Below are 25,348 nucleotides of genomic sequence, written 5' to 3' on the forward strand. Positions count from 1 at the left end.
CTCTAATCAATTTGACTTTGATTAGTTATGTGAAAGGTCACAGGGTTATTATGTGCACGAAAGTGTTGAATGTATCCAGTTGCAGTATCAGGCAAGCACTACCTTGAAATTCTTCTGAATGGAATAAAAAGCTTGATGGAAAGAATTGGATATTTGGATCATGAAAATTTCCTACATTTTATATTTCGTTTTGTACTCACGGTTAAATTGCTACAATTAGGATCTACTGTATAAAAATATACTTTACCGTTTTAAGGACACACTACATATGGAGGAAATCAAGTAACCGTATATCTTTAGCGTATATGTCACTGTGTCTTCACCAAAGATTAAAATGCCCATGTCACTTTTCTCATCAAGTAAAGACAGATACACCATTCTTTCTCTCTCTCTCTCTCTCTCTCTCTCCAGAAACAACCCTGCCAGGCTATTCGGTCGGCATCCAGATTCCGTATGAAGGATGTCATTAGAACCTGAACTTACATGTGGAATGAATCCATCTAAACTTCTCAAATGTAATCACAACGTGCTTTCAGGACTATTATAGAAGTTGAATACAGCTGTACATATGAAAGACTTGTGTATATATTAGGAATTTCTACTAATCCAGATTAAATGCTTCTTTTCTAATCTTTTGTGTTCTTTTTTTCTTTAGTGGTGAAGTAAAACAAGGCCTGATATCAAAATGTGCACAACACTACTTGGCAAACAGAATTTACAATATGATTTGATATAGATCGTCTTCCAATTTTGATTGCAGCATTATAGGGATGAGGGATAGTCTACTTTTGGTTGAGATGGGGGCTGAGATGGAGATTTTGTGAAATAATGAGAACCCTGTTATGAAATATCAAAGAGTAAACAATACCAAGAGGAATTCCAAATTTATTTGCTAAAAATTGGTTTTGAAAAGGCTGAGATGTACAAAAACAAAGAGGTCCTAATAAAAGTGTGGCGCCCACATTTGATTATTATCATTCTGCGTCACTTATTTAAAAATTTCTCGGCCGTTTCAAAACCAACAACTCTAATCAAACAAACTTCAAATTACTCTAAGAATTTGATGTTCTTTCATATTTCATAAGTTGTTTTTAATTTGCTTGCAAAAAGTTAAAGTCTGAATCTCCATCTCAACCAAAACTATACCATGCCTTCGAGACTAACAGTTACAAGCCGCATACTAGTAGTTCATGGAAATTGATCTGTTATTTCCTTTGGAGCCCAAACGCCAACATTTTAATCCTGTCAGAATGGAATGTCTTTTGTTTTTGTTTTTATGGGGGGGGGGGGTCAACAAAAGGGAAGTGAACTTTGCCTTTCTTCATCAGATGGAGGAAATTATAAGACATGTTGGTCAGAAAAAAAAGAAAAAACTGCAAGTTGAAGTGCTTAAAAAGAGAAAACTTCACAAAGGAACAGTTGAGAGCGTGTTTTTTCGAGTTTAAGATATAAAAGACATAAGTAGTAGGTTTCAATCCAAACACCAAGTACAAGAAGTAGTGAAAAGAATATGATCAGGTCAAGATGTATGTTTAGCCAGTTTTTTTTTTTTTTCACATGTGCCATAATTGTCATGATGTTGGTAATACTGTAATATATGATAGCTATTCAGGGCCCCAGCAATGTATTCTGGTACTTGGAATAAGGGAAAGTATTAGAGGGAAGCATTACCCACGCGTGTTGGAGAGGTGATTTCTTTTTTTCTTCACTGAGAGACGAATACTCAGTACAGATATCTTATCACACTGGTCTGCAGAACACAAAAATAATATCAGACTAAAAGTAGAATTAAAAAAAATTGGCAGTCATCATTCTAATTCAGTTGTACAGTGACGAAAGTTCAATGCAACAGCACACAGTCATAATTAGCTAAGATATGTAACCACAAACTGTGAAAAAGATAGAGATATTGAAATATTACCTAAATTAAAAAAAAAAATCCAGCTGGTGTAACCTTTGTGATGGTGGACACATAGTACATTGTATATGTCACATTAAAAAAAAAAATGAGTTTATTAATGCAGTTAATGTAGTCAGCGCAATTTGTATTTGTTGATTTTCAAAGTCTTTGGATGTATGTCACAGAGACTTGTTCATGATAAACATTTTCACTGAGGACTCATTCTTTTTTAATGCTTTTAATCATTTAAGAAGATTGCTTTCAGATGGAATTTTTGTTTTTGTTTATAGATATCCACAAATCGAGACTGAGGTTCTTTACCTTTCCAAACGAAATACTGTTGAAAACAAATAATTATTTATATTTCGCAGAATTCAAGCATGTTCTTACTGTGTATGGTATTTTTATCAGCATTTTGGTAACCAGCAACATAGATGTCAAGATCTGCTATTCTAGTAAATGTACGCTCATGGCAAATCATTTTAAAAAAGAGAAATTGCCTCGTTTACTGTTTACTTTATTTTATTTTGTGTTGATATAGTCCGTGAACGCTGTGTGAGACGGTGGTTGCGGGCGTGTGCACATTATGTAGTACGTTTTGTTGGTTGACTGGGAATTTAGAGTGTTGGTGATAACTAAAATGATTTTTTTTTTCACAAAGATGTGATAATATAGCAAAAAAAAATCGAATTGCAAACAAACAATTTGTTGTACTTACATGTCTGCTCTAAGGACATAGAACTTGGCCAAGGATATATATGTGACCGTGCACCTCAAAACGCACATAAAGTCGCACACACTGATTTTGCGTGAGGACTGAAAATAAGTAAAATGGGTCAACCTAGCCGAACTTGACTTTTTCATATTTTCTGAAAGAGCGGGTCTTCTTTTACATTATACTAAAATTTGGCATCATAAAACGGGCAGGAAAGTGTTTTTTTTAGCAGTTTATCTCGAACATTTTTGGTAAAATAGTGTTATTAGGTGTGTCTTTAGAATCCCTTTTTCACATCTGAAAAATCTTGTCCACACTCTTCACTTTCAACTCTAACAACTTTTGAAAGGATAGTGCTACTGCTTTGAAAATTGGCATTAATTATGGACAGAATGTGCTAATGAGGCATGCTTAATTTCAGTTTAGTCTAATAATCCCTTCATTGTTGTTACTCTAGTGGTTTACTTCCTGTTTTTTGTCCCATTCATCGCACAGCCAGCACGGTTTGGTAGAGATTAAGCGCTTGAATAGACACTGTACTTCAGAGCCTCTTTTCTCAGTTCACTTTTTTCCTGAGTTTGTGCTTTCTTTCCAATATTTAGGAGAGTCCATTTGATTTGAGTTATACATCATTTTAAAGCTTAAAGTCTGCTCTTTCAGAATATGGCCTTAACTAAAAAAATCATGTCTGGCGACTTTTTGTTTGTTTTGAGGTGCAGTGTCACATATAGTCTGCACTATAGAATCGAAGATTTAACCGACTTAATGATGGGAAGGGGAAATGAGGCTCTTTGCATTGTACGCATTTCAATTCTACTTCCTTTTTACTTCTTGTTTTCTTTTGTGAGGGTGATACATGTATTTGCCTTACTTTTTCACACAAATATCTGGGATACATAACATTCTGATGTCGCCGAATAAGTGTGCGTTCCAAACAACGTTCATGTAAACAATCAACCATCATAAAAGAAACATTTAGTAAGTCTTCTGCGGGAGGATAGATCAAAATAAAATGCAAACACCTCGCCTTAGAACATTATAAAAGGAAAAGTGATTTCGTGCCTATCCCTTGCAGGGCTGCGTTTCAGGGTCTGAGAATGCAAACTATAGCATTGTATTGATAACCATGAATTCCCAAGCACTCTCGGGGGGGGGGGGGGGGGAGGGGTGAGTATGCATGATGGGAGATTTGGTATCGTAATTTTTCCCAGTAAAACGTGATTTGTTATCACGGTTTCCATGACAACCATTTCCAAACACAGTAAACAATTTATATATATAAGTCTTAGGTTTCATTGTTAAACATAGATTTGTCAGATGGATACATTTTTCACACACACACACACACACACACACACAAAACACGTTTTAACACTTGCACGTTTTACAATCATGAATATTTGAAATTTTCAGGAAGTGACCTAATAATGATCAGTTGCCATGGTAACAACACTACTGACCACCCCTCTTTGTATTTTTTTTTTGGCAAATAAGCGCATTTCAGTCATATCAAGGTGCCACAAAGGGTTTTTGCAGTCAGCTATCCAACCTGTCCATTGACTTCGCCGATTATGTAAGATAAATACCTACAATCACTATAGCATGTACAATATATATGGGCCTACGCTATACACTCGATTTTTCATCCAAAATGCGCGTCCAGAAAAAATACATCGTCCCATTTAGGATAACATAAAACGAGTTATCTTTCGCCTTATCATATAATTTCTTTGCTGCATAAGACATCAGGACATGTATTATATTTCGAGAAAATAAAAACTTTTGAATAGATTGATTTAGGTAGCTTAAAAAAACTTTGAAATATTGGTAGATTTTACAAAGTACAATTTTGAGTAAATCACGGTTTTATGTTTCATTGCGCCATATATGTGCGTGTAATATATTCTACATTCAAATGTATATTAGTCAGGTTCTAAACTTGAAATGGAAGATAACACATTTCTAGTTTGAAAGTTACTTATCAACCATTACTTATTTCGATAAAAAATAAAAATCGTGATTTTTTTACATTCTTTCAATTTTTGGGCTAAAAAAGGCATTTTTCGGCAAAAACGCGCTTGACATCCGGCCGTACGCTAAACTTCAGTATTTTTGCAAGACTTTCAGCTGGGAAACTTAGCATTAACAAATTTTGCCGTCCAAAGTAAAAAAAAAAAATCGTCTTGGCTGGCCTACTATATCATTTGGAATAAACCTAGTGAATGGTGATTCAAATTCCCATTTAATTTGATTCTGCATCTCATTTTCAAAGCAATGAAAATCAGATAAATGATCGAAGGAACGGAGGTGGGGATCTCTACTACGGGAAGAAAAATAAGAACAGCCTTTTTATCGACAAGGAACTTCTTTCGCACTCTATCGCCAACATGCACAAAACAATATATTGGTTCAGAATTTTGAATGAAATCAAATGGTCCTTGGAAAAAGAAAACACAAAAGATAATAACATTCAAAAAGAAATAACTGCCTCACCTACTTATGATACTGACATGATTCAACCCTCGAGAAATATCACCTTCCTAACGGTACACTGTAAATAGCGCTATGGTTATTTTTCCTCAGCACAAAAGACCTTCTTGTTTAATATGTACTATGTACGCTCTTTCAAGACATTCAATGACAGATGAAAAAAAAAAAAGGTCTGAATTAAGAACTGCATGGAAAGCTAAAACAAGGGAATACCAGTCCTGTTCTTGATGTTGAAGGCATTGTAGCTGACGTTTCATATTTTGGCGCGTAATATCAAAGCAGCGCAATAATTCTGAAGGAGAAGTGAACACTTCACGAAACCAACACATATAATTCCCTTTAACAGCCATAAGTTGTTAAAATGGGTTTACAGACGGCAGCTAACCATTTACTTCATTGGGGCCGCCGACAGGTGGCCAGCCTCGGCGAGGCGTAAATAGCGCGCACATACAATGTATTACAATTTTGTTGATTTCAAAGGGACCGCTTTGCGGTTATGTCCAAAATTAGATTCGGGTTTGCGCGCTCTCGAGTTACGGTTCCCACGTAGCGGTCGGGCGTGGGAACGGAATGCATACCAGGTACTCCCTTCATTCTGCACTTGGTTTTCATGGAGATCGGGTCATTGGTGTAGCTCGTGATTCTGCATAGCTATTTCATTCATTCAAGTTCGTGGTTCTGCATAGAGATTTCATTCATTTAGAAGTTCGTGGTTCTGCACGGCTATTTCAATCGTAGCCATTTCATTCAAGTTCGGAATGCCCAAGCAGAAGGGGAAACGTGCGAGGTCGGAGTCTGGGGCGGGGCGAGCCCTGGAGCTGGACCCAGCCATCAGAGCCCGGCGGCCGTCAGCTCGGGGTAGGCCTAGAAATAGAAGGTCGGCATCGGCGACGGGGCGGGCAGAAGGGGCACATTCCAACAAACCGGATGCGGGTGATGAGAGGCAGACCAGGGGCCCTGCAGTGGCCGGGCCTTCCGGGGAAGCTACTGGTGGCGGTCTGATGGGGACAAGCTCAGCTAGATTAACTTCCACTTCAGGGGCAGCAAGTTCACCTGCTGCACTGCCGAGGGGCGCTGCATCATCAGAGACAGCTATGGGCGGTGAGTTAGAAAGTGTGCAAGCCTCTTGGCCCGTAGTTTGTAGTGGGGTGAATGAAGCGAATGACATGGCTGTGGATGAAGTTGTGCGGGAGCATGATACCCCCTCACTATCGGCAATGGCAAGGGATGAGTTGGGCTCTACTGTCCCTTTATCGCTTAAGGAAAAAAATTGGAGGGGTGAATACCTTGAGTTGGGGTGTTTGTTAAAAAATGCACCCCAAGGGGATGATCGGTCATGGTATTAGCGGTGTCTGGCTCGGGTACCATGCAGCTGCAGCCACAGCGCAGGGCCCCGCGCATCACTTCCATTGAGCAATGGACGACTGCCTTTTTGGTTTTTGCGTCCATTTACGCCGAAAAGCACGTACTTAGGGCCCGTGAGCTCTTTAAGCACATGGATATTGTGCGTACTGCTGCTAGGTTTGGGGGCTATGGATGGCGGACATATGACACACAATTCCGCCTACGCCAACAACATGAACCCACCCGGTCATGGGCCAGGGTGGACAGTGAGCTCTGGCTAATGACGGCGGTGGCACCGTTCGTGCAACCGAGCTCTCGCGCTGCTACGATCGGAACTGGGGGCAATCGCGGGGCGAATTTTCGTGCCTTTTGGAACGCTGGTCGCGGAGGAAATTTCGCAAGGGGCAGAATTGGTGCTGGGCTTGGATACAATGTGCGAGCAAGCGGCCCAAGATACTGCTATAGTTTCAATAACGGGCAGTGTAATAGACAGCCGTGCAGTTTCACCCATGCATGCGAAAGATGTGGCCGAAGCTCGCATGGTAGCGCACGGTGTCCTCGGGGCCGAGGCGGGAACAAGAACCCGAGCACCAACACCAGTTAAGTCTGATCGTTTGGCCCCATTTCTTGCGCGTTACCCAAACGCGCAGGATGCTCAGTTTTTATGGGAAGGTTTTCAGCACGGCTTTCGTATTGGGTATAGAGGGCGAAGAGTTACAGTTAGGTCCAGAAACTTGAAATCTGCGTATGAACTTAAAGGTGTATTGTATAATAAACTGCAAAAAGAGATTGCGTTGGGCCGCATCGTAGGGCCTTTCGAAACTCCGCCATTTCAGAATTTTCGGTGTTCACCTGTGGGATTGGTCCCTAAGAAAACCCCGGGCGAGTATCGAATGATTCAGCACCTCTCAGCGCCAAGGAACAATTCTGTAAATAGGCAAATAGACCCAAATGATTGCTCGGTTATGTATGCTACGTTCGATGACGCCATTGCGCTGGTTCAAGGGGTGGGCATTGGCGCATGCATGGGAAAGGCTGATGTGAAATCAGCCTTTCGCCTGTTGCCTGTCCATCCCGAGGATTTTGATTTGTTAGGGATGTGCATTGATGGCAAGTTTTACTATGACAGGTGCATACCCATGGGCTGTTCGATTGCTTGTTCAACCTTTGAAAAGTTCAGCGCCTTTCTTGAATATTGTTGTAAGGAGGTCGCAGGTTCAGGAGACATGTTGCACTATCTGGACGATTTCTTCTTCGTGGGGAAGTCTGCCATTGAATGTAGGCACCTTATGTATAGTTTTCAGGCCACGTGTGAACGCCTTGGAGTACCTATTGCCCAGGAGAAGACGGAGGGGCCAGTGACAACCATCACCTTCTTAGGCTTAGAGATAGACTCGGTAATCGGTCAGGTGAGAGTGCCTCAAGATAAGGTGTCCTCCCTATTAGAAAAGATCGGTATCATTCTTAGTAAAAGGAGAAGGTGACGCGGCGAACATTGCAATCGGTAGTTGGCAGCCTCAATTTGTAGGGCGGTTGCACCTGGTCGAGCCTTCTTGAGACGGCTAATCGATTTGGCTTCAAGTGTGCGGGAACAGTACCATAAAATTCGTCTTTCCTTGGGGGCCAGGGAAGACCTAAAGGCATGGCAACAATTTTTGTCTAGTTTTAATGGCAATGTTCTCTTCCCGGCGTCGCATACATGGAGCAGCGAAGAATTGCACTTTCATACAGACGCATCTGGGGGCATTGGATTTGGTGCCTACTTCAACGGCAAGTGGACACAAGGCAGATGGCCGGAAGGTGTCGGCACTCCTAGATATTCTATTGCCTTTCTGGAATTCTTCCCCATTGTTGTTGGAATACATTTGTGGGCATCTCACTTAGCTAACAAGCGAGTGTTGTTTTGGTCGGATAACCAGGCCGTGGTTGCAGTAATAAACTCACAGACATCCAAATGCCCTTTGATTATGCAACTACTGAGGGAGCTGGTAGTCGCTTGCCTTTGCTATAACATACGATTTAAGGCCTGCTATGTTCCAGGCGCGCAAAATAATATCGCTGATGCTCTTTCTCGTTTTCAGAACGAGCGTTTCAGGCAAATCGCACCGGACTCAGACATGCACCCGACGCCTCCCCCGAGCCATCTATGGTCGATCTTCAACAGGAGTTGTCGGACCTAATGGGGGCATCTAGGTCTCAGAACACACATGCGGTGTATCGGCAAGCACATGAATCATTTCGTAAGTTTCTTGCAATTTACTTTCCAGGAGAATACGCATCATTTTCAGATGAACAGGTTGCATTATTCATTTCTTATTTGTCTCTTCAAGGTTACGCGGCGTCCACCATTTGCGCGTATGTTGCGGGGTTATCATTCCATTTGCGGTCTTCAGGGCTCCCAGATGTAACTAAGCACTTCGTAGTCGTTCGATTATTTTCAGTCTTATATCTTTCAGGGGAATTAAAAAAAAATCTTATCAAAATGTCAGATAGCTGTGTGAATAATTTTTAAAGACAAGTACATATGAGGAGATTGTTGGCAAAAACAGATAAGTCCATTTTTGAAGCTTTTGAAGTACGATCTCTGTCATAAAGTACAAAATAATACTTTTTGAATGATATATTGGTCACCACATATAAAGGTACATCTTTTTTAAGTTATCGTCAAAAGAAGCAATTTTTTTCTTATTATTCTCTTTATTTTTCTTGACCTTTAATCGCAAATATCTCCATTAGGCAAATATGGTCTTATCGGTTTTTGCGAACAAACTCTTGATTTGTAATACAATTGAATATTGTAAGTAGGCTTACAGTATGACAGTCTATTAGTTAGGTCAAAAAGGAACACTTTAATAAAGAGAACACTTTAAACAATATTTTGAACAAGAAACAAATAATTGTAAAAAAAAAAAAATGTTGGGGACTATATTTAAGGACAGAGCTTGTCTGTCGTATAGGGAGTAAGCCCTAGGTAAACTTACAGCTTAAAGTAAACTACAATAAATTGCACTATATAGAAATGTCGCCACTCCCAAAGTGAACATCAGTGCAGAGGGTGTGCAGTGCTATGAGATGTCCATTGTGCTGCGATGATATTGACCTGTAGAAACACAAAGTCCACTTATCCGCAATAATTTTGCTTATAGGCATAGTCTATGCGAATCAGACAATAATGAAATATGTACTATTACTCCAAAAAAATGTCTGTCTATAGAGTGCACATCATATTACTTTTATAGGTTGTCTTTCTTTGCTACATACAAGATGTTCGATTGACGAGAGTATTACATGAACTTGTAAATTATTCAGCGATTTTTTTAATGAGATATTCAAAATATCATTTTCCATTTCAGAGGAATAAACAACGGAGTCATATACTGAAGGCGTATTTATTGCATTTACCTGACAGATTAACCATGTTTTCAATTCATGTGTAGGTACTGGGTGTGTCGTGAGTATTAGTTGTTGGTGTCTGTTTATGTAAATATAAACGTGTGTGTGTGTGTGTGTCTGTGTGTGTGTGTCTGTGTGTCTATGTGTCTGTAAGAGAGAGAGAGAGTGTGTGTGTGTGTGTGTGTGCGTGCGTGAAAGGGACCAAAGGTGATGATGAGCAAAGATAAGTGTTGTATTATTCAAACCGTGCGGTTTGCTGAAAATAGTAAATAAACAATACGAAATGAAGTGAAGTGAAATGAAATGAAATGAATGAAATGACATGACATGACATGACATGACATGACATGACATGACATGACATGAAATGAAATGAAACTAAGCATAATGACATAAAACTGACACGGATTTTGTGTGTGTAATAAGAGAGGTGAACTTACTGTTCTCGACGTTGCTCTCCAAATGCAATGTTGTAATCTGTATCTCTTTGGATGTTTCGCCACATCCGTAACGGCAGGATAGCCGCACGGAGTACCTTGTAGACGGCTCCAGGTCGGGCACTTGGTAATGATTGTCAAGCCCAATGTCGTACACAGGAGTGGTGATGCACTGGTTCAAAACGGTAACATTTCCTGTCAATGAAATTGATAAAATTTATGTAGAAATTATAATCATAGATATGGTCTTATTAAGGTGCATGAATTTTATAATGAAATTATGAAAGAAATGCACATAGGTTAGGTATTCGAGGAATGAATTATTTCTACTAAGAGTTATCCACAACTGGCATGGTATGATACAATATAGTACGATATGGTACGGTAAAGTATGGTTTGATTCACGTAGTTTCGCCTTTGAGAACACGAACGCGGACATACGATTGTGCAGTACACTCAAAAATATTTGAAAAGGTTACTTACTTGAGTTGACATTGCAGGTTTTCAGGTCGCAGTGTATTGCTTCCGAACCTACTCGTGGTTTAATGTCTGACTGCAAAATCACCGACGATGTGTCGATTTTAGATATTGCAACATGAACGTCAACTTTAGCACCTGAGTGACCGAGTAGTGAGGGATAAATTGAAAGAGAGAGGTATTACATACGATGCGCGTAGATAGAAATGTATGCAGGTCCTTACACACGCACAGACGCAGAAACATAAATTCACACAAAAATGTACAACAAAGCACTTAATTCATAAGGATCATCACAGGGAACCATAATTATGAAACGGATTCTTGTATTATTCAAATAATTATGCATTACCTCGATGTTCTATTGCTCTCTTCGAATAATACAAATGAATGTTTTGTTATTCATGTTATTTGGACATGTTTCGGAAATCTATCTAAAAATCAAGTGTTTCTTCCATTTGCCAAGCAAAAATCAAATACGTGTGCCAAAGTATCATCAATCATATACTTCAAATAATATCCTTCCCTGTTTACCGCCATTCGAATCGAAATTTGTTTACAGCTGATATCGAAAGTTGAGAAACCATTTATATACATCTTGTTTAATCAAAAGAAGGTTTTGTAATTCTGGCATCAACTTCAGTTTCATTCAAAGAACAGTAAAAAAAATGATAATACTCACAGACGCGCAAGACTCCTTCTTGTGATAGCGATTCATCAAGAGCCACATGCTTGATGACGCACCTCAGTGTCCTTCCGTTGTCCTGAAGCGTCAGCGTCAAACTTAGTTCGCTGCTGGTTTTGAAATGCCCGGATGCTAAGGAGGCGTGGTTGGTAGACGAGTTCATTGTGACGTTTCGATTACCAATGAACCATGTGATCTGCGGACTCGGATAGCCCCCTTGAATGCCACAACGAAATTTTCGCTCGGTGGTAGACGGATCCACATCATCTAGACCCTCCAGCCAAGCTCGTCTGTCAGGTTGACCTTTAATTCAAAAGTTTGTTTGACCTACGTTATGACTGTCTGCTTAAAGCCAGAATGGGACTGGATAAAGACTCTCTTTCTTTTTTCATAAGGCAGTGCTATTATATCTTTAGTCTTACGACTCATGACAGAACAATCAAGCTTGGTTAGGACGACATTTAGTGCTCTTTTACATTTTCTTTAGACTGAAAGTGAAATTTCAACGCGTTCTACATCCTTAATATCACAAAATATCCTTTCATGTCATATTACAGTTGAGTTTTCTGCGTAACGAAGAAATACGAAAGGAATATCATTCGTGTCACGTTCTTCTCGAAACGTTAACAATCTGCTATCAAGGAGAAAAACACTCACTCCAAACGTGCACTGTTACGTTGACTTCTGTTGTGACGTCAGGTTCGATCGTGGCTTTGCAGATTATCTTCTGCAGATTGTTTTGTGTCCCCAAGGCAGGAATGACCAGCCGAGAACTCGTGTCATTCAAACGTGCATCCTGGGAGTTACTGGTTATATTGATGAGGTCGCCCGTAACCATGTTATCGTCGAGGTACCATGCAATGGATGCAGCAGGTTTAGCTCCACGGGCGATACACCTGACAACCAAATCGTCTCCTTCTCGAACAGTGACGTTTTCTTCCAACAGCCTCCCGTTTCCGTCGTAGATCTCGAGATGTCTGGGTGGGACTTTATATGAAAACGAATTTACTATAAAGATGAAACGGCTCGAGGATTAGACAACTCTAACTGCCACGCTGAAGGATGTGGCAAAATAAGATGTACAATTATGATTATAGGCATATACATATAGAATATCAGGGAGGTGACCTCCCTGATAATATACATATCATGTGTTCGTTTGTGTGTGTGTGTGTGTGTGTGTGTGTTTGTGTGTGCTTGTGTGTACTTGGAGATACATGTATGCTCACAGAAGTCCTCCCTCGGAAAAAAAAAACAAAAAGGAAAAAAAAACCAGATATTCCATGTTCAGGTTTAAAGATATTAGTAAGCAATATGTATACGTATGTGACCGTGCACCAGCCTCAAAACGTACATAAAGTCGCACACACTGATTTTGCGTGAGGACTGAAAATAAGTGAAATTGGTCAACCTAGCCGAACTTGAATTTCTCATATTACTGAAAAAGCGGGTATTCTCTTTTACATTATGCTTAAATTTGGTATCATAAAACGGGCAGGAAAGTGTGTTTTTTTAGCAGTTTATCTTGAACATTTTTGGTAGAATAGTGTGATTAGGTGTGTCTTTAGAATCCCTTTTTCATTTCTGAAGAACCTTGTCAACACTCTTCACTTTCAATTCTAATAACTTTTGAAAGGATAGTGCTACTGCTTTGAAAGTTGGCATTGATTATAGACAGAATGTGTGAATGAGGCATGCCTAATTTCAATTTAATCTGATAATCTCTTCATTGTTGTTACTCTGGTGGTTTACTTCCTGTTCTTTTGTCCCATTCATCGCACAGCCAGCACGGTTTGGTAAAGATTAAGCGCTTGAATAGACACTGTACGTCAGAGCCTCTTTTCTCAGTTCACACTTTTCCTGAGTTTGTGCTTTCTTTCCGATGTTTAGATAGGTTAGGAAAGTCCATTTGATTTGAGTTATACATCATTTTAAAGCTTAAAGTCTGCTTTTTCAGAATATGATCTTAACTAATAATTCATGTTGGCGACTTTTTGTTTGTTTTGAGGTGCAGGGTCACATATAGGGTTGTGAATTGCTGAATTACTTATTCTGTGTCTTCTACACCAGTATAAAATAAATTGATATATCAATAAAACATTAACGTTATTCTACTTTCTTCTTTTTTTTTCATTATCATCATCATCTTCTACATGCATCAGCTACATGCATACCGGAAATTGTCCTTTATCTAATATACACAAAGAAAATTATGGTTTTATGATCACACACACACACACACACACACACGCACACACACACACACACACACACACACAAGAAAAAAAAACGTGACACTAGAGCAATTAAAATGTGATTTTCTTGTCATCACATGAGTATCACACATTATCACTACGTACAAGAAATCCCACTGCAGTCAATAGTAAAGAACGTCTGCATTCTATAATTTAGTCGTGTGTGCTCTCCTTCTATATAACAGGACCACTGGCAGTGACTGCATATTCGGTTCTCGACAAATGGCTTCATGATTACTGTCACTGAAATTCTCATTGGCCTCTTGGGGGAGACTTTCAATAAAATCACATACGCACACATACACACACACACACACACACATATATATATATATATATATAAATAAATGTATGTAAATATATAGATATATATATATACATATATATATATTTGTATTATACAAACATGTATATATATACATTATATATATATATATATATATATATATATATATTAGCCGTATCTAGGAGTAGAAAAAAACAAAAAGGTGAAAAAATTGCAAAACAACAACGGCAACCCCTCGCCCCTCGACCCGGTCTATACATGAACTGAGTTGTAAAGGAAACGATACCTTGCACACGAAGATGACGACATAGTGAATCACCAGGCCTATTAGTAAATGAAAAGTCACATCTGTATGACAGCTCGTCACCGAGTTCGACTCCGTAGATGGTCAAGTTTGCACCAGCAGCGGGATCAATATCCAGCTGGTATCGTCCTTCCAGGTGGGACACTCGGCAAGACACGTCCTTGTTGATGCAAGGCCAAGAAAGCACTGGCTCATCGCGGAACTCCTCGCTTCGTCTTATCACCACTTGATAGAGAATAGACTGGAAGGTCGGGGATCCGAAAGGAGAGAACGTGAACGGCAGCACAACATCAGTGCCGCTGACAGCACAAACGTCGTCTTCCCTGCCAGTACAGGTACAAACAATGGTCTTGGGCCAGTAAGCGCCTACAAAGGAAACATGAGATCAATGACTTGAAATTGTTGTAAAGCCCAAGGGCAGTTCGTCTTTGCCTAAAAAAATATTTTCACTACTTAAACGCCGAAATAAAAGAAAGCATTTAGATTTTCTTCTCTCTTACTAAAACACAGTAAAACACACACACACACACATACACACACACACACACACTCTCTCTCTCTCTCTCTCTTTCTCTCACACACACAAATAGAAATCATACATTTGACAATACCAGTTCAGGTTTTTTTTTTCATGTTAGTAAGTTGTAACATTGTACCTTGCTTACCTCCTCCTGTCACGGCATTCTGGCGTAAACCAACTACAGATGCATGCCAGTGGTGTTTCAAACATGTATAACTCACGGCATGTCCTATTAAACACAATCATCAATCCATCAAATGCTGTATCAGATACAGACATGTCAATCTTTTAGCAAGATGTACCTGCGACGCTCGTTCCTTTTTCTTTTATTTCTCCACTAGCATTTTCTCACCATACGGAAATTTGATTACATATATCGAATTTTATATATCACCTGTCCAAAACGAAAAGAAAAATGACATATCAGAACACCAAAGATTCTGTTGAATTAAAAAGTGATATTTACTACAGTAATATAAACAGATTCCACTGTATGCATGCGTTTTGAAAGTCTACGGCACATTTTTAAGATGAATCATTAGGGATCACTGTTTCTTTGATTAATACGCGACACGTCTTTCCTAAAAAAAAATACATATATAAAGCTTATAAGTTACAAGAAGATAAGAGTTTTTTTAATACAAAATAACAATTTTTATATGTATGGAAAGTACATAAAAATTAAGGATTAAGGATAGGGTGAGTGTGGTTGTGTTGGCGTGAACGTAGAAAAATCAAGAGCTGAATACATCGAAATAATCTTGTACAGATGTATAAATGTAGAAAGGAAAATTCTCTTTCCGCTTCCTTTGACACCGGCGGCATAATGTTCATGAATTATTGTTAAGTTTTCCTTGAACACTGTTGCTAATACGAGCAGGATACATTGATGTTCAGTAGTGATCATTATTGCACCCCGGGTGTTTAGATATTTCAATTCTTTGAAAAACTTGGAAATTCACAGATTGGTCCGGTCTTGTATTTGCTAATTTGTGTTAATTTCAGAGCTTGTTATCACCTCCAATCTGGTATACAAAGGCAGCTTAACCGACCATGAATCCAATGCTTTACAAATCAATATGTGACCGTGCATCACAAAACAAACAAAAGGTCCCTTGATTTTACGCAAGGACTCAAGAAAGGTAAAATGGGTCAACCGAGTCAATTACGAGTTGTCCATATTTTCTGAAACATCTTTTCTTCTTCTACATTATTAAGTGTGAGATCATCATTTGAATTGGATAATGGGTTTTTTCAACAGTTTTTTTACAATTCCTTTTATTTCTGGAAGAGTATTGTGATCAGGTTTCTCTTACAGACCCCTTTCATTACTTGAAAATCCTTTGCACCTTCTTCAGTTTCAACTCTAGTAACTTTTGAAAGGATGATGCTACTGCTCTGAAAGTTGACATCTATTACGGTCAGAATGTGGTAATAGACCATGCGCAATTTCAGCTTTATCTGAAAATCCTTCCATAGTTGGTGCTACAGTGGATAACAATCATGTTTTTGTCCCATTCATGGCACAGGTAGCACGGCTTAGTTAAGATTTTCAAAACACTTGAGTAGAACCTGTACTCCAGAGCCTCTTTTCTCAGTTCACACTTTCCAGAGAGTGTGTTTTCTTTCCAACATTGTATCGGTTAGGAGAATCCATTTGAATTGAGTTATACACCATTTTAAAGCTTAGAGTCTGCCTATATTAAAGTAGAATTCCTGTCCTGTCTGTAGTGCAGGATCACAAATGATACATTTGCAATTTTGCTTCGACAAATGGAAATGAAGAAAAAAAATATGAATGACAAACTTATTAAAATACAGATCAGGTCTTCATAGAAAGCAGAAAAATAGCAAGAAATACTATAACAACAGCAAAAAAAAAAAAAGGAGCCATAAAGAATATGAATTACCAAACAGTATTGTTGAATTATGATCCACCATCACAAATTCCTGAAAAGTAATCGATGTTCGATTTTTCTTGTTGTTGTTTTTTTTACTCAATTCTACAGACGCTAAGGTTATTTTGCAATGCAGAATTTGCCCTACTTCAGATATGAAAGAGCTATTACAAATGGAAGAAAGACACCCATAGCAGGCATGCATTTTCCCTGCCCGGAGGCTGTAATAGTAATAAATGCATACTAGACGCTACCAGTGAGCATGCTAAAACTTAAGAAACAAATGTGTGTAGATTTGTGAAACAGAATGTTGAAAAACCTATATTGGCTGTTAAGAAAAAGAGAATCGGTTTTCTTTTTCCATTTTTCAATAAAAAAAACAAACAAACAAACATAAGTTTGATATTCTAAGCAATTACGTTAGGGTTTCATTTCTCCCTGCGGAAGAAACTGTCAAGAAAAAAAAATATGTGAGGGGGCTAAAATTTCAAGGGGACACATGCAGAAGTGAATATGTGAAGGAAATGTTGTACTTCTGAAAATCAGTGAGTAATGAAAAGAGATCATAAATGACAGGAAATGTCAAAAAAAAAAACAGTTTCGGGATATGCAATATAAGTATAAGAAATGTGCAAAAAGTCGCTCACATCTAATATTTCGAAAGATCGTTTTGTTGTTTCTCTTATGAGATCATGACATTTTCAATTTGTAGAAATGTTGTTTGTCAAAATCTATGTAACTTTTACAAATTTATGTTACCCTTTACATGTAATGAGCAAAGTTGTAGAGAATGCCAAGCTTTGCTTTGGTGTACGTATATTTCATGACTCATCAATGCTTTTTCTTTTCCTTGCAAATGACCACTAACTAGATAATTTTTAAAAGCAAAGGTCTTGCAGACAAACCGGCGAAAGAAACTCAGAATTTATCCGCAAATCGAATTGCGAGAAACGCTTTTATTACACTGTGGCATTTGGTGATGTATCGATCAGTTTTGGAGGGTTGGTTTGTTTATTTGAGCAGAATATGCGAACATGGCCAACCGTCGACTGAGACTGGCATGCGAGCGTGGCACATAGAGAGATAATCACTACTCTTGCCGCTGAAACGGTCGTCTTCAAATGTTATCATTGTTTTAAGATTAGACGTGTCAGGTAGAAGAGATTAATTAATCACACGTGTAATAAATCGTCTCAAGTTTCAAATATGGATAAGGTTATTAACAACTGACATAAGTATGTGCTTTCGACTATTTATCTCTGCTTCTCATAAAGATGTAGAGTGCTTCAGATGATTAAGAAGAGCCTTCCATATATCAGATCCACACTGTCTTATTGAGGTAATCAACCCCGAAAATAAACAAAGTACTACTACTACTTCTAAAAAAAAAATCCCTATAGAACGTTCAAAAAATTGCAAAAATCGGACACGAACTTAGTAAAACATGACATTTTGAAATTTCAGTTTTCTTGTTGTCAGCAATCATTAATTTTCATGACCTTGCTGAATGACTATTCAAAAGGGCGACTAAATGATATTATGATTTTCAGGTATGTTATACATGTAATATTCTTAAAATAAAAAAAAAGTTAGTTTCAAGTGACACAGGTAAAAAACATATTTCCATACAAATATATATCAAATGTAATATTTATTCTTTCCTTATTTTGGGTGGTTTTTATGGCAAGTTATATATATATATATATATGTGACACATACACAAAACGAACGAAAAGTCGCACCCTTGATTTTACGTAAGGACTCAAAAAGGTGAAATGGGTCACTCAGGTCAATATTTAATTTGTCATATATGTGACCCTGCACCTCAAAACAAACAAAAAGTCGCCAGACATGAATTTTTAGTTAAGACCATATTCTGAAAGAGCAGACTTTAAGCTTTAAAATGATGTATAATTCAAATCAAATGGACTCTCATAACCTATCTAAATATTGGAAATAAAGCACAAACTCAGGAAAAGTGTGAACTGAGGAAAGAGGCTCTGAAGTACAGTGTCTATTCAAGCGCTTAATCTTTACCAAACTGTGCTGGCTGTGCGATGAATGGGACAAAAAACAGGAAGTTAACCACCAGAGTAACAACAATGAAGGGATTATTAGATTAAAATGAAATTAAGCAGGCCTCATAAACACAATCTGTCCATAATTAATGCCAACGTTAAAAGCAGTAGCACTATCCTTTCAAAAGTTATGTAGAGTTGAAAGTGAAGAGTGTGGCAAGGTTTTTCAGAAATGAAAAAGGGATTCTAAAGACACACCTAATCACACTATTCTACCAAAAATGTTCGAGATAAGCTGCTAAAAAAACACACTTTCCTGCCCGTTTTATGATACCAAATTTTAGCATAATGTAAAAGAAGACCCGCTCTTTCAGAAAATATGAAAAAGTCAAGTTCGGCTAGGTTGATCCATTTCACTTATTTTCAGTCCTCACACAAAATCAGTGTGTGCGACTTTATGTTCGTTTTGAGGTGCACGGTCACATATATATATATATATATATATATATATATATATTTATATATATATATATTATTAAAGAACTATCCTTCTACAGTATTCTCAATCAAGGGAAAATAAAATTTGTGGGAAAGTGCATATTCAGTAGTTTTCCTACAACCTTTTTTTTTAAGAGTAGTGAGATCAAGTATGTCTTAGAGGCCCCTTTTCATTTCTTGATAACCCTTTGCACGCTCTTCACTTTCAAGCCTTGTAACTTTTGAAGGGATAAGGCTATTGCATTGAAAGTTGGCTTTTATCATGGACAGAATGTGTTTATAGAATATGCTCAATTTCATTACAATCTGATAATCCATTCATTGTTGTTGTTCCAGTGGTTTACATCCTGTTTTTTGGCCCATTCATCGCACAGCCAGCACGGTTTCGTAGAGATTAGGCGCTTAAAATAGACAGATAGACCATGTACTTCACAGCATGTTTTCTCGGTTCACACTTTTCCAGAGTGTGTGTATATATTTATGCGACTGAATTATGTATTTTTTTTTTCATTTTTAGACATGACAAAAATTAACAAAAAATGAGAGCATGATCCAACTGCTGATTTGAATAAATTATACCGACTTGTCAAGAATTGTTTTCCGAAATTTTTTTCTTTTTTTGAATTTCAGAATGTCATAGCTTCTTTATTTCTTATCCGGTTTTGATAATTTTTGCACTGTTCAGCAGGAAATTTCATTTGTGACCCTGCATCACAAGACAAACAAAAAGTCGCCAGACATGAATTTTTAGTTAAGAGTAGATTCTGAAAGAGCAGACTCTAAGATTTAAAATGATGCATAACTCAATGTAAATGGAGTCTCCCAAATAAATATTGAAAAGAAAGGACACACTCTGGAAAATGTGAGCTGAGAAAACAGGCTGTGAAGTACAGGGTGTATTACGAAAGCGATTACTCTTTACCAAGCTATGCTAGCTGTAGGATGAACAAAAATCAGGATGTTGAACACGGGAGCAACAAGAATGAAGGAATTATCAAATTAAGTTGAAATTAAGCTTGCTTCATTAGCACATTCTTGACATGATTAATACTAACTTTTAATGCACAAGCAGTATTTTCTCATATGTTATTGGAGTTGAAAGTGAAGTGTATGGACAAGGTGTATGAGAAATGGGAAGAGGTTTCTATGAGAAACTACTAATTTCACTATTCCAATAAAAAGTGTTTATGAAAAAATGCTGAAAACGCAAGTTCCTGTTTGTTTTATGATCCCAAACTTTAACATAACATAGAAAAATACCTGCTCTTTCAAAAAACATAAAAACCCAAGATTGGCCAGGTTAGTTTGAACCATTTCACCTATTTTCAGTCCTCACACAAAATTACTGTTAGCGATATTTTGTTTGTTTTGTGGTGTACGGTCACATTTAAATCTGTCTTATCAAATAAATACAAAAAGAGAGTGGATTTCTTTTTTACTGATGTGTGAGCCAAAATGGGATTCTTGAATTATTACCAGAGATGTTTTCATGAGAGTGGGAGTAGGAAAAGACAACTCAGTCACTGAACACAATAATTCCTAATCTGACATTTTTGTTTTTCATTCATTACCTTCGTTAACATGATATACCGTCAAAAATATTCATATTCCATAATTTGTGTACAGTACCCTATGAATAAGTGGTTTTCTCACAAAAAACCCAAACAAACAAACAAACAATCTTAAAAACTGAGCAATCCTCAAAACAAGATTCTTGTGTAGATCGCTAGAACATTCTCAAGACTTTTTTATATGAATAATGAAAACGTAAAAAGTTGTTCTTGGAAGTAAAGCGCAGATGTTTAAGTAATTTTGAATATAGAATACTTCTTAGGAAATGTGAAATCTATTATGGGAAGATGGAATGGATTTCAGTAAATAAAATAATTGGCTATAATTAATATCTTTAGGAGCAGCAAAGAGGGACGTGATCTTGATAAAAGTTTCGAATGTGATTCATCAGTACGGGATCAATCATGAGTAAGAATTTCACAAATTATCAGAAACACACTCAAATACACGCTCACATACACACACACACACACACACACATGCACAGACAAAAACCAAAACAGCTGTTTCCATTTCTTACAATCAGCATTTTAGGGTTTGTTTTTTTATCATTTCCTATTTGAATCCTTGCTGTTAAACAAGGAAATAGCACAGATGATTTTGTAATTTCACATGTTTCTCTTCATTTCTTCCTTTTGATTTCTCTTGAAAATGATCATCCATTTTCATCCATCGTCAAAAACTAGTTTATGAAAATCAATGTCAAATAATTTGAAGGTTGTTTGTCACAGAATATTCTGATTAGAAAATACATTGTTCAATTCATATGTTCAGAATAATAGAAAAAAAAAGTACGTAAGAGACATCTGAAAACAACATTTTGAGGAAAATAATGTATACTAACCTAGAAGGAGGACGGTAAATACCAGGTACTTAGCTCCAGCCATCGTGCGTGTTCTCGTATGCTCGTCGTTAGCCAATTATGAATTTATCGTGTAACCAGCATGATGGTATACGCTCACATCCCCGGATCAATTGGAGTCACCGATTACGGGCATCTTTTCCAAGCAATGTAACCACACAGTCTCTCGGTCTAAATTATATATCTTCATGACAATGTGGTTTGAAAGCAATTTCGACATACCGAAACACTCCGCCCACTCTCTAAAAAAAATCGAGTGAAAGTTTTCACTCTAAAAAGAGTGAATACAAAAAAGAGTGAATTTCGAGTGAAATTGGAGTGAATTTTGAGTGAAAATGCTCATTTTCACTCATTTTGGAGTGACGTCAGGGATCACTCCAAAATCTTCGAGTGATCCCTGACGTCACTCCAAAATGATTGAAAATGAGCATTTTCACTCAAAATTCACTCCAATTTCACTCGAAATTCACTCTTTTTTGTATTCACTCTTTTTAGAGTGAAAACTTTCACTCGATTTTTTTTAGAGAGCACGTCAAAGTTTCGATTGCTTTGCCTTTAACAATGATACATTCGTAGGCAACATATTGTAACGCTTTCCCGAACTCTTCCTTGACAAGGGCTGAGGAAGGGGGGGGGGGGGGAGGTAGGGTTTCTTGGCCGGGAACACATTTGGCTCCGGAGGAAAAAAAACAACAAAAAAAAAAACATGGCCGCCAATAATAATAGAAGAAGAAGAAAAAAAAAGACCCATGATATCCAATCTTATTTTCGCAGAAAATTCTTTTCGCCAATGCGAGGGAAGGGTGGGAAGGAGGAAGAAACCATTCGCATCGACCAGCAATTCCCCCCCCCCCAAAAAAAAAAGAACAAACAAAAACAAACAAACACACACACACACACACCACCACCACCACCACCACCACCATCACCACCACCCACACTGCTTATCACCAGTCAGCCAGTGTACCGTGCTGTCCATTAAATATTGTTTCTCTTTCACTCTGCAGAAGTTAAGATGATTGTCACTGCTTGTTGAGACCTCGATGATAGGACTTTGATGAATGAATCCTGAAGCATCCGTTCTCGTCATGACATAAAGGAGAACCATTCAGATCTCTGTTCAATGCATCCCCCATAAACGATCTTTCAGATGAACTTTGTCAGATGAGCGTTGTTAGTCGTTTGGTATTCGTGTAAAGAGTTGTTAATCTTGATGTATTTTATGCTTATTCTTTGTGTGTTTGCTTTCAAATGCTTGTTTAAACCTGCCTTTGAAACAAATGGAAATACAAACGATCTGATTAAAAAAAGATATTTCTATTGATAATATTGTTATACCGGCACGATACGGCAAACAGAAATAGTCAAATATGTTATATTAACATAATGTACTTCCTGCACAAACTTTGAATACGATATCAAGGTAAATGCTTTGCAATGACAGGTTGGCCTTTTTCTACAGGAATTTATTCATATTTAGAAGTCCCGTAGGCTCCTATAAAGAGTGTTGAAAATAGTGACACGGTATTTTATTTTGTTCCTGAGATAACTGCTCTTAATTTCTCCATGGATATAGGAATAGGGTTAGTGTTGTGACAGGGCGTAAGGTTAGGTTTGGTGTAATGATAAGGATTCAGGTAAATGTTATCTGGTAGAGTTTATGTTTGACAATAGCGTACAGATATTTCTTCGGAACGATTTATTGTTGAAGGAGCAAATGTCAAGACAATATTGTGAGAAAATGGTAAAATCAGACAATCCGAAGTGACGCTTGTTCTCAAAAGTGCTAATTCTTTCTGTTTTGGTCCAAAGGGTGCTAAATCCAGGGGGATGCATTAAAAAGCAAACATCCCCAAACCCGAAATATTTTCAACAACAACAACAACAACAACAACAACAGCGACAACATCAACACCGAAATCCCCCCCACACAAGGGGATCCATTAAAGAGCAAGCACCCAAAACCCAAAATAACAACAACAAAATATCCCCCAGAATAATACACACACGTACATACATACGTGCACACACACCAAACACGAGTGCGATGCTTAACCCTTTGAACCAAGACGAAGACTTTGCTCAAGCTTTTCCAGCTGTATTGCTTCCCAGATATGACCCTACATTTTATGTTGTGAGTGCTTTATCTTTGTAGAAAAAAAATGTCTAAGCTGGATAAGAATATAAAGGGCTAACAAATCATCCCGGATCACAGAAACTTTTCACAATTAAAATAAAACATATAATTCACGTTTTTAAGTGTATGTTACTGGAGAAAACACTTCGAAGCCAGGTTTTTATCCACTCTAATAATAATAATAAAAGGACATTTATATTGCGCAGCTACTATAATAATATACTCTACTGCGCATTACAAAATGACATGCATACAAGAAATTCAAACAGAAAATACACTACTTCAAGAGATGACTTTTTAACCTGGCCTTAAACTCATTAATTGTGACTGCTTGTCTTACAAACAAAGGGAGATTATTCCATAATTTTGGTGCAGCGTACAAAAATGCCCTGTCACCAAGAGTAACTTTTGATTTCCCCGATGGATATTTCAATAATGTTTGATCCCGTGAACTCCGAAGATGATAAAATGTTTGAAGTGATGTTTTTAACTCTACAAGTTCCTGTATGTACACTGGTGCTGCACCATGAATGGCTCTATATACAAATAGCAGAGTTTTAAATATGATTCTCTGCTTTACAGGCAACCAATGTAATGTTCGTAGTAATGGACGACAATGAGAAAAACGAGGAGAATTACAAACTAATCTAGCACATGCATTTTGCACCCTTTGTAGTTTACCTAACTGATTATCAGGTAAGCCATAAAATAAACTGTTACAATAATCCAATCTGCTTGTGACAAACGCATTGATGATTTTTTTCAGTACTTTCCCGTGCCAAATGCTTCCGAATATGTGCAATATTAAACAAATGATAAAATGAATTTTTACATACTTCAGAGATATGTCTGTCAAAAGCTAGGCGTGAATCAAACCACACTCCCAGATTCCGTGCAGAATCAACAGGATAAATATCAACATCAATCACTTTCAGGCTTTCAGTGCGTAATTTTGAAACTTGCTGTTGAGTGCCACATATTACAAATTCGGTTTTCTTATCATTGAGTAGAAGATTGTTGGATAATAACCATTTGTGAAGATGCACAATACATCGCTCTATAATGGACACAGTATAATTCTCATCTGCTGCAGTAGGTGAAAAAGATATGTACAGCTGTGTATCATCCGCATAGGTATGACACATTACTTCTGGGAATTTGTGTTGGATTTCATGGAACAACCTACTAGCATACAAAGTAAAAAGAAGGGGACCCAGGCAGGAGCCTTGGGGCACACCCCAGGGTACATCAAACTCCTTGGACATACTGGAATCGACCTGAACCATCTGTCTCCTATCATTCAAATAGGACTCAAACCATGACAATGCTCTGTCAGTTATTCCAAAATGTGTTTGGAGAATATTCACAAGAATGTCGTGTCTAATTAAATCAAAAGCTGCACTCATGTCCAGTAGAACTAAAAATACCACCTGTTGCTTATTCATTGCTAACAGCAAATCATTCTTCACCTTTAATAGGGCTGTTTCTGTGCTGTGGTTTTGTCTATATGCTGACTGCATCGGTGGTAGTAAATCATTGGTTACAAGATGTTGCTGA

General features: G+C 37.7%; 1 protein-coding gene across 1 annotated transcript; it reads right to left on the reverse strand.

The window, feature by feature from the left end:
- Positions 1-8,934: 8,934 nt before the first annotated feature.
- On the reverse strand, positions 8,935-14,291 carry LOC139708291 (cell adhesion molecule 1-like). Its single transcript, XM_071620257.1, has 6 exons — positions 14,269-14,291; positions 12,099-12,418; positions 11,439-11,744; positions 10,763-10,894; positions 10,283-10,474; positions 8,935-8,942 (listed from the first exon to the last, which is right to left on the reverse strand). Exons 1-6 carry the CDS (start codon positions 14,289-14,291, stop codon positions 8,935-8,937), a joined length of 981 nt encoding a protein of 326 aa, XP_071476358.1.
- Between the last annotated feature and the right edge of the window lie 11,057 nt (positions 14,292-25,348).

Source organism: Diadema antillarum, unplaced genomic scaffold, assembly GCF_040938485.1.
Source record: "Diadema antillarum isolate AM-2024a unplaced genomic scaffold, OU_Dant_1.0 seq00001324_RagTag, whole genome shotgun sequence".
Classification (NCBI taxonomy): Eukaryota; Metazoa; Echinodermata; class Echinoidea; order Diadematoida; family Diadematidae; genus Diadema; species Diadema antillarum.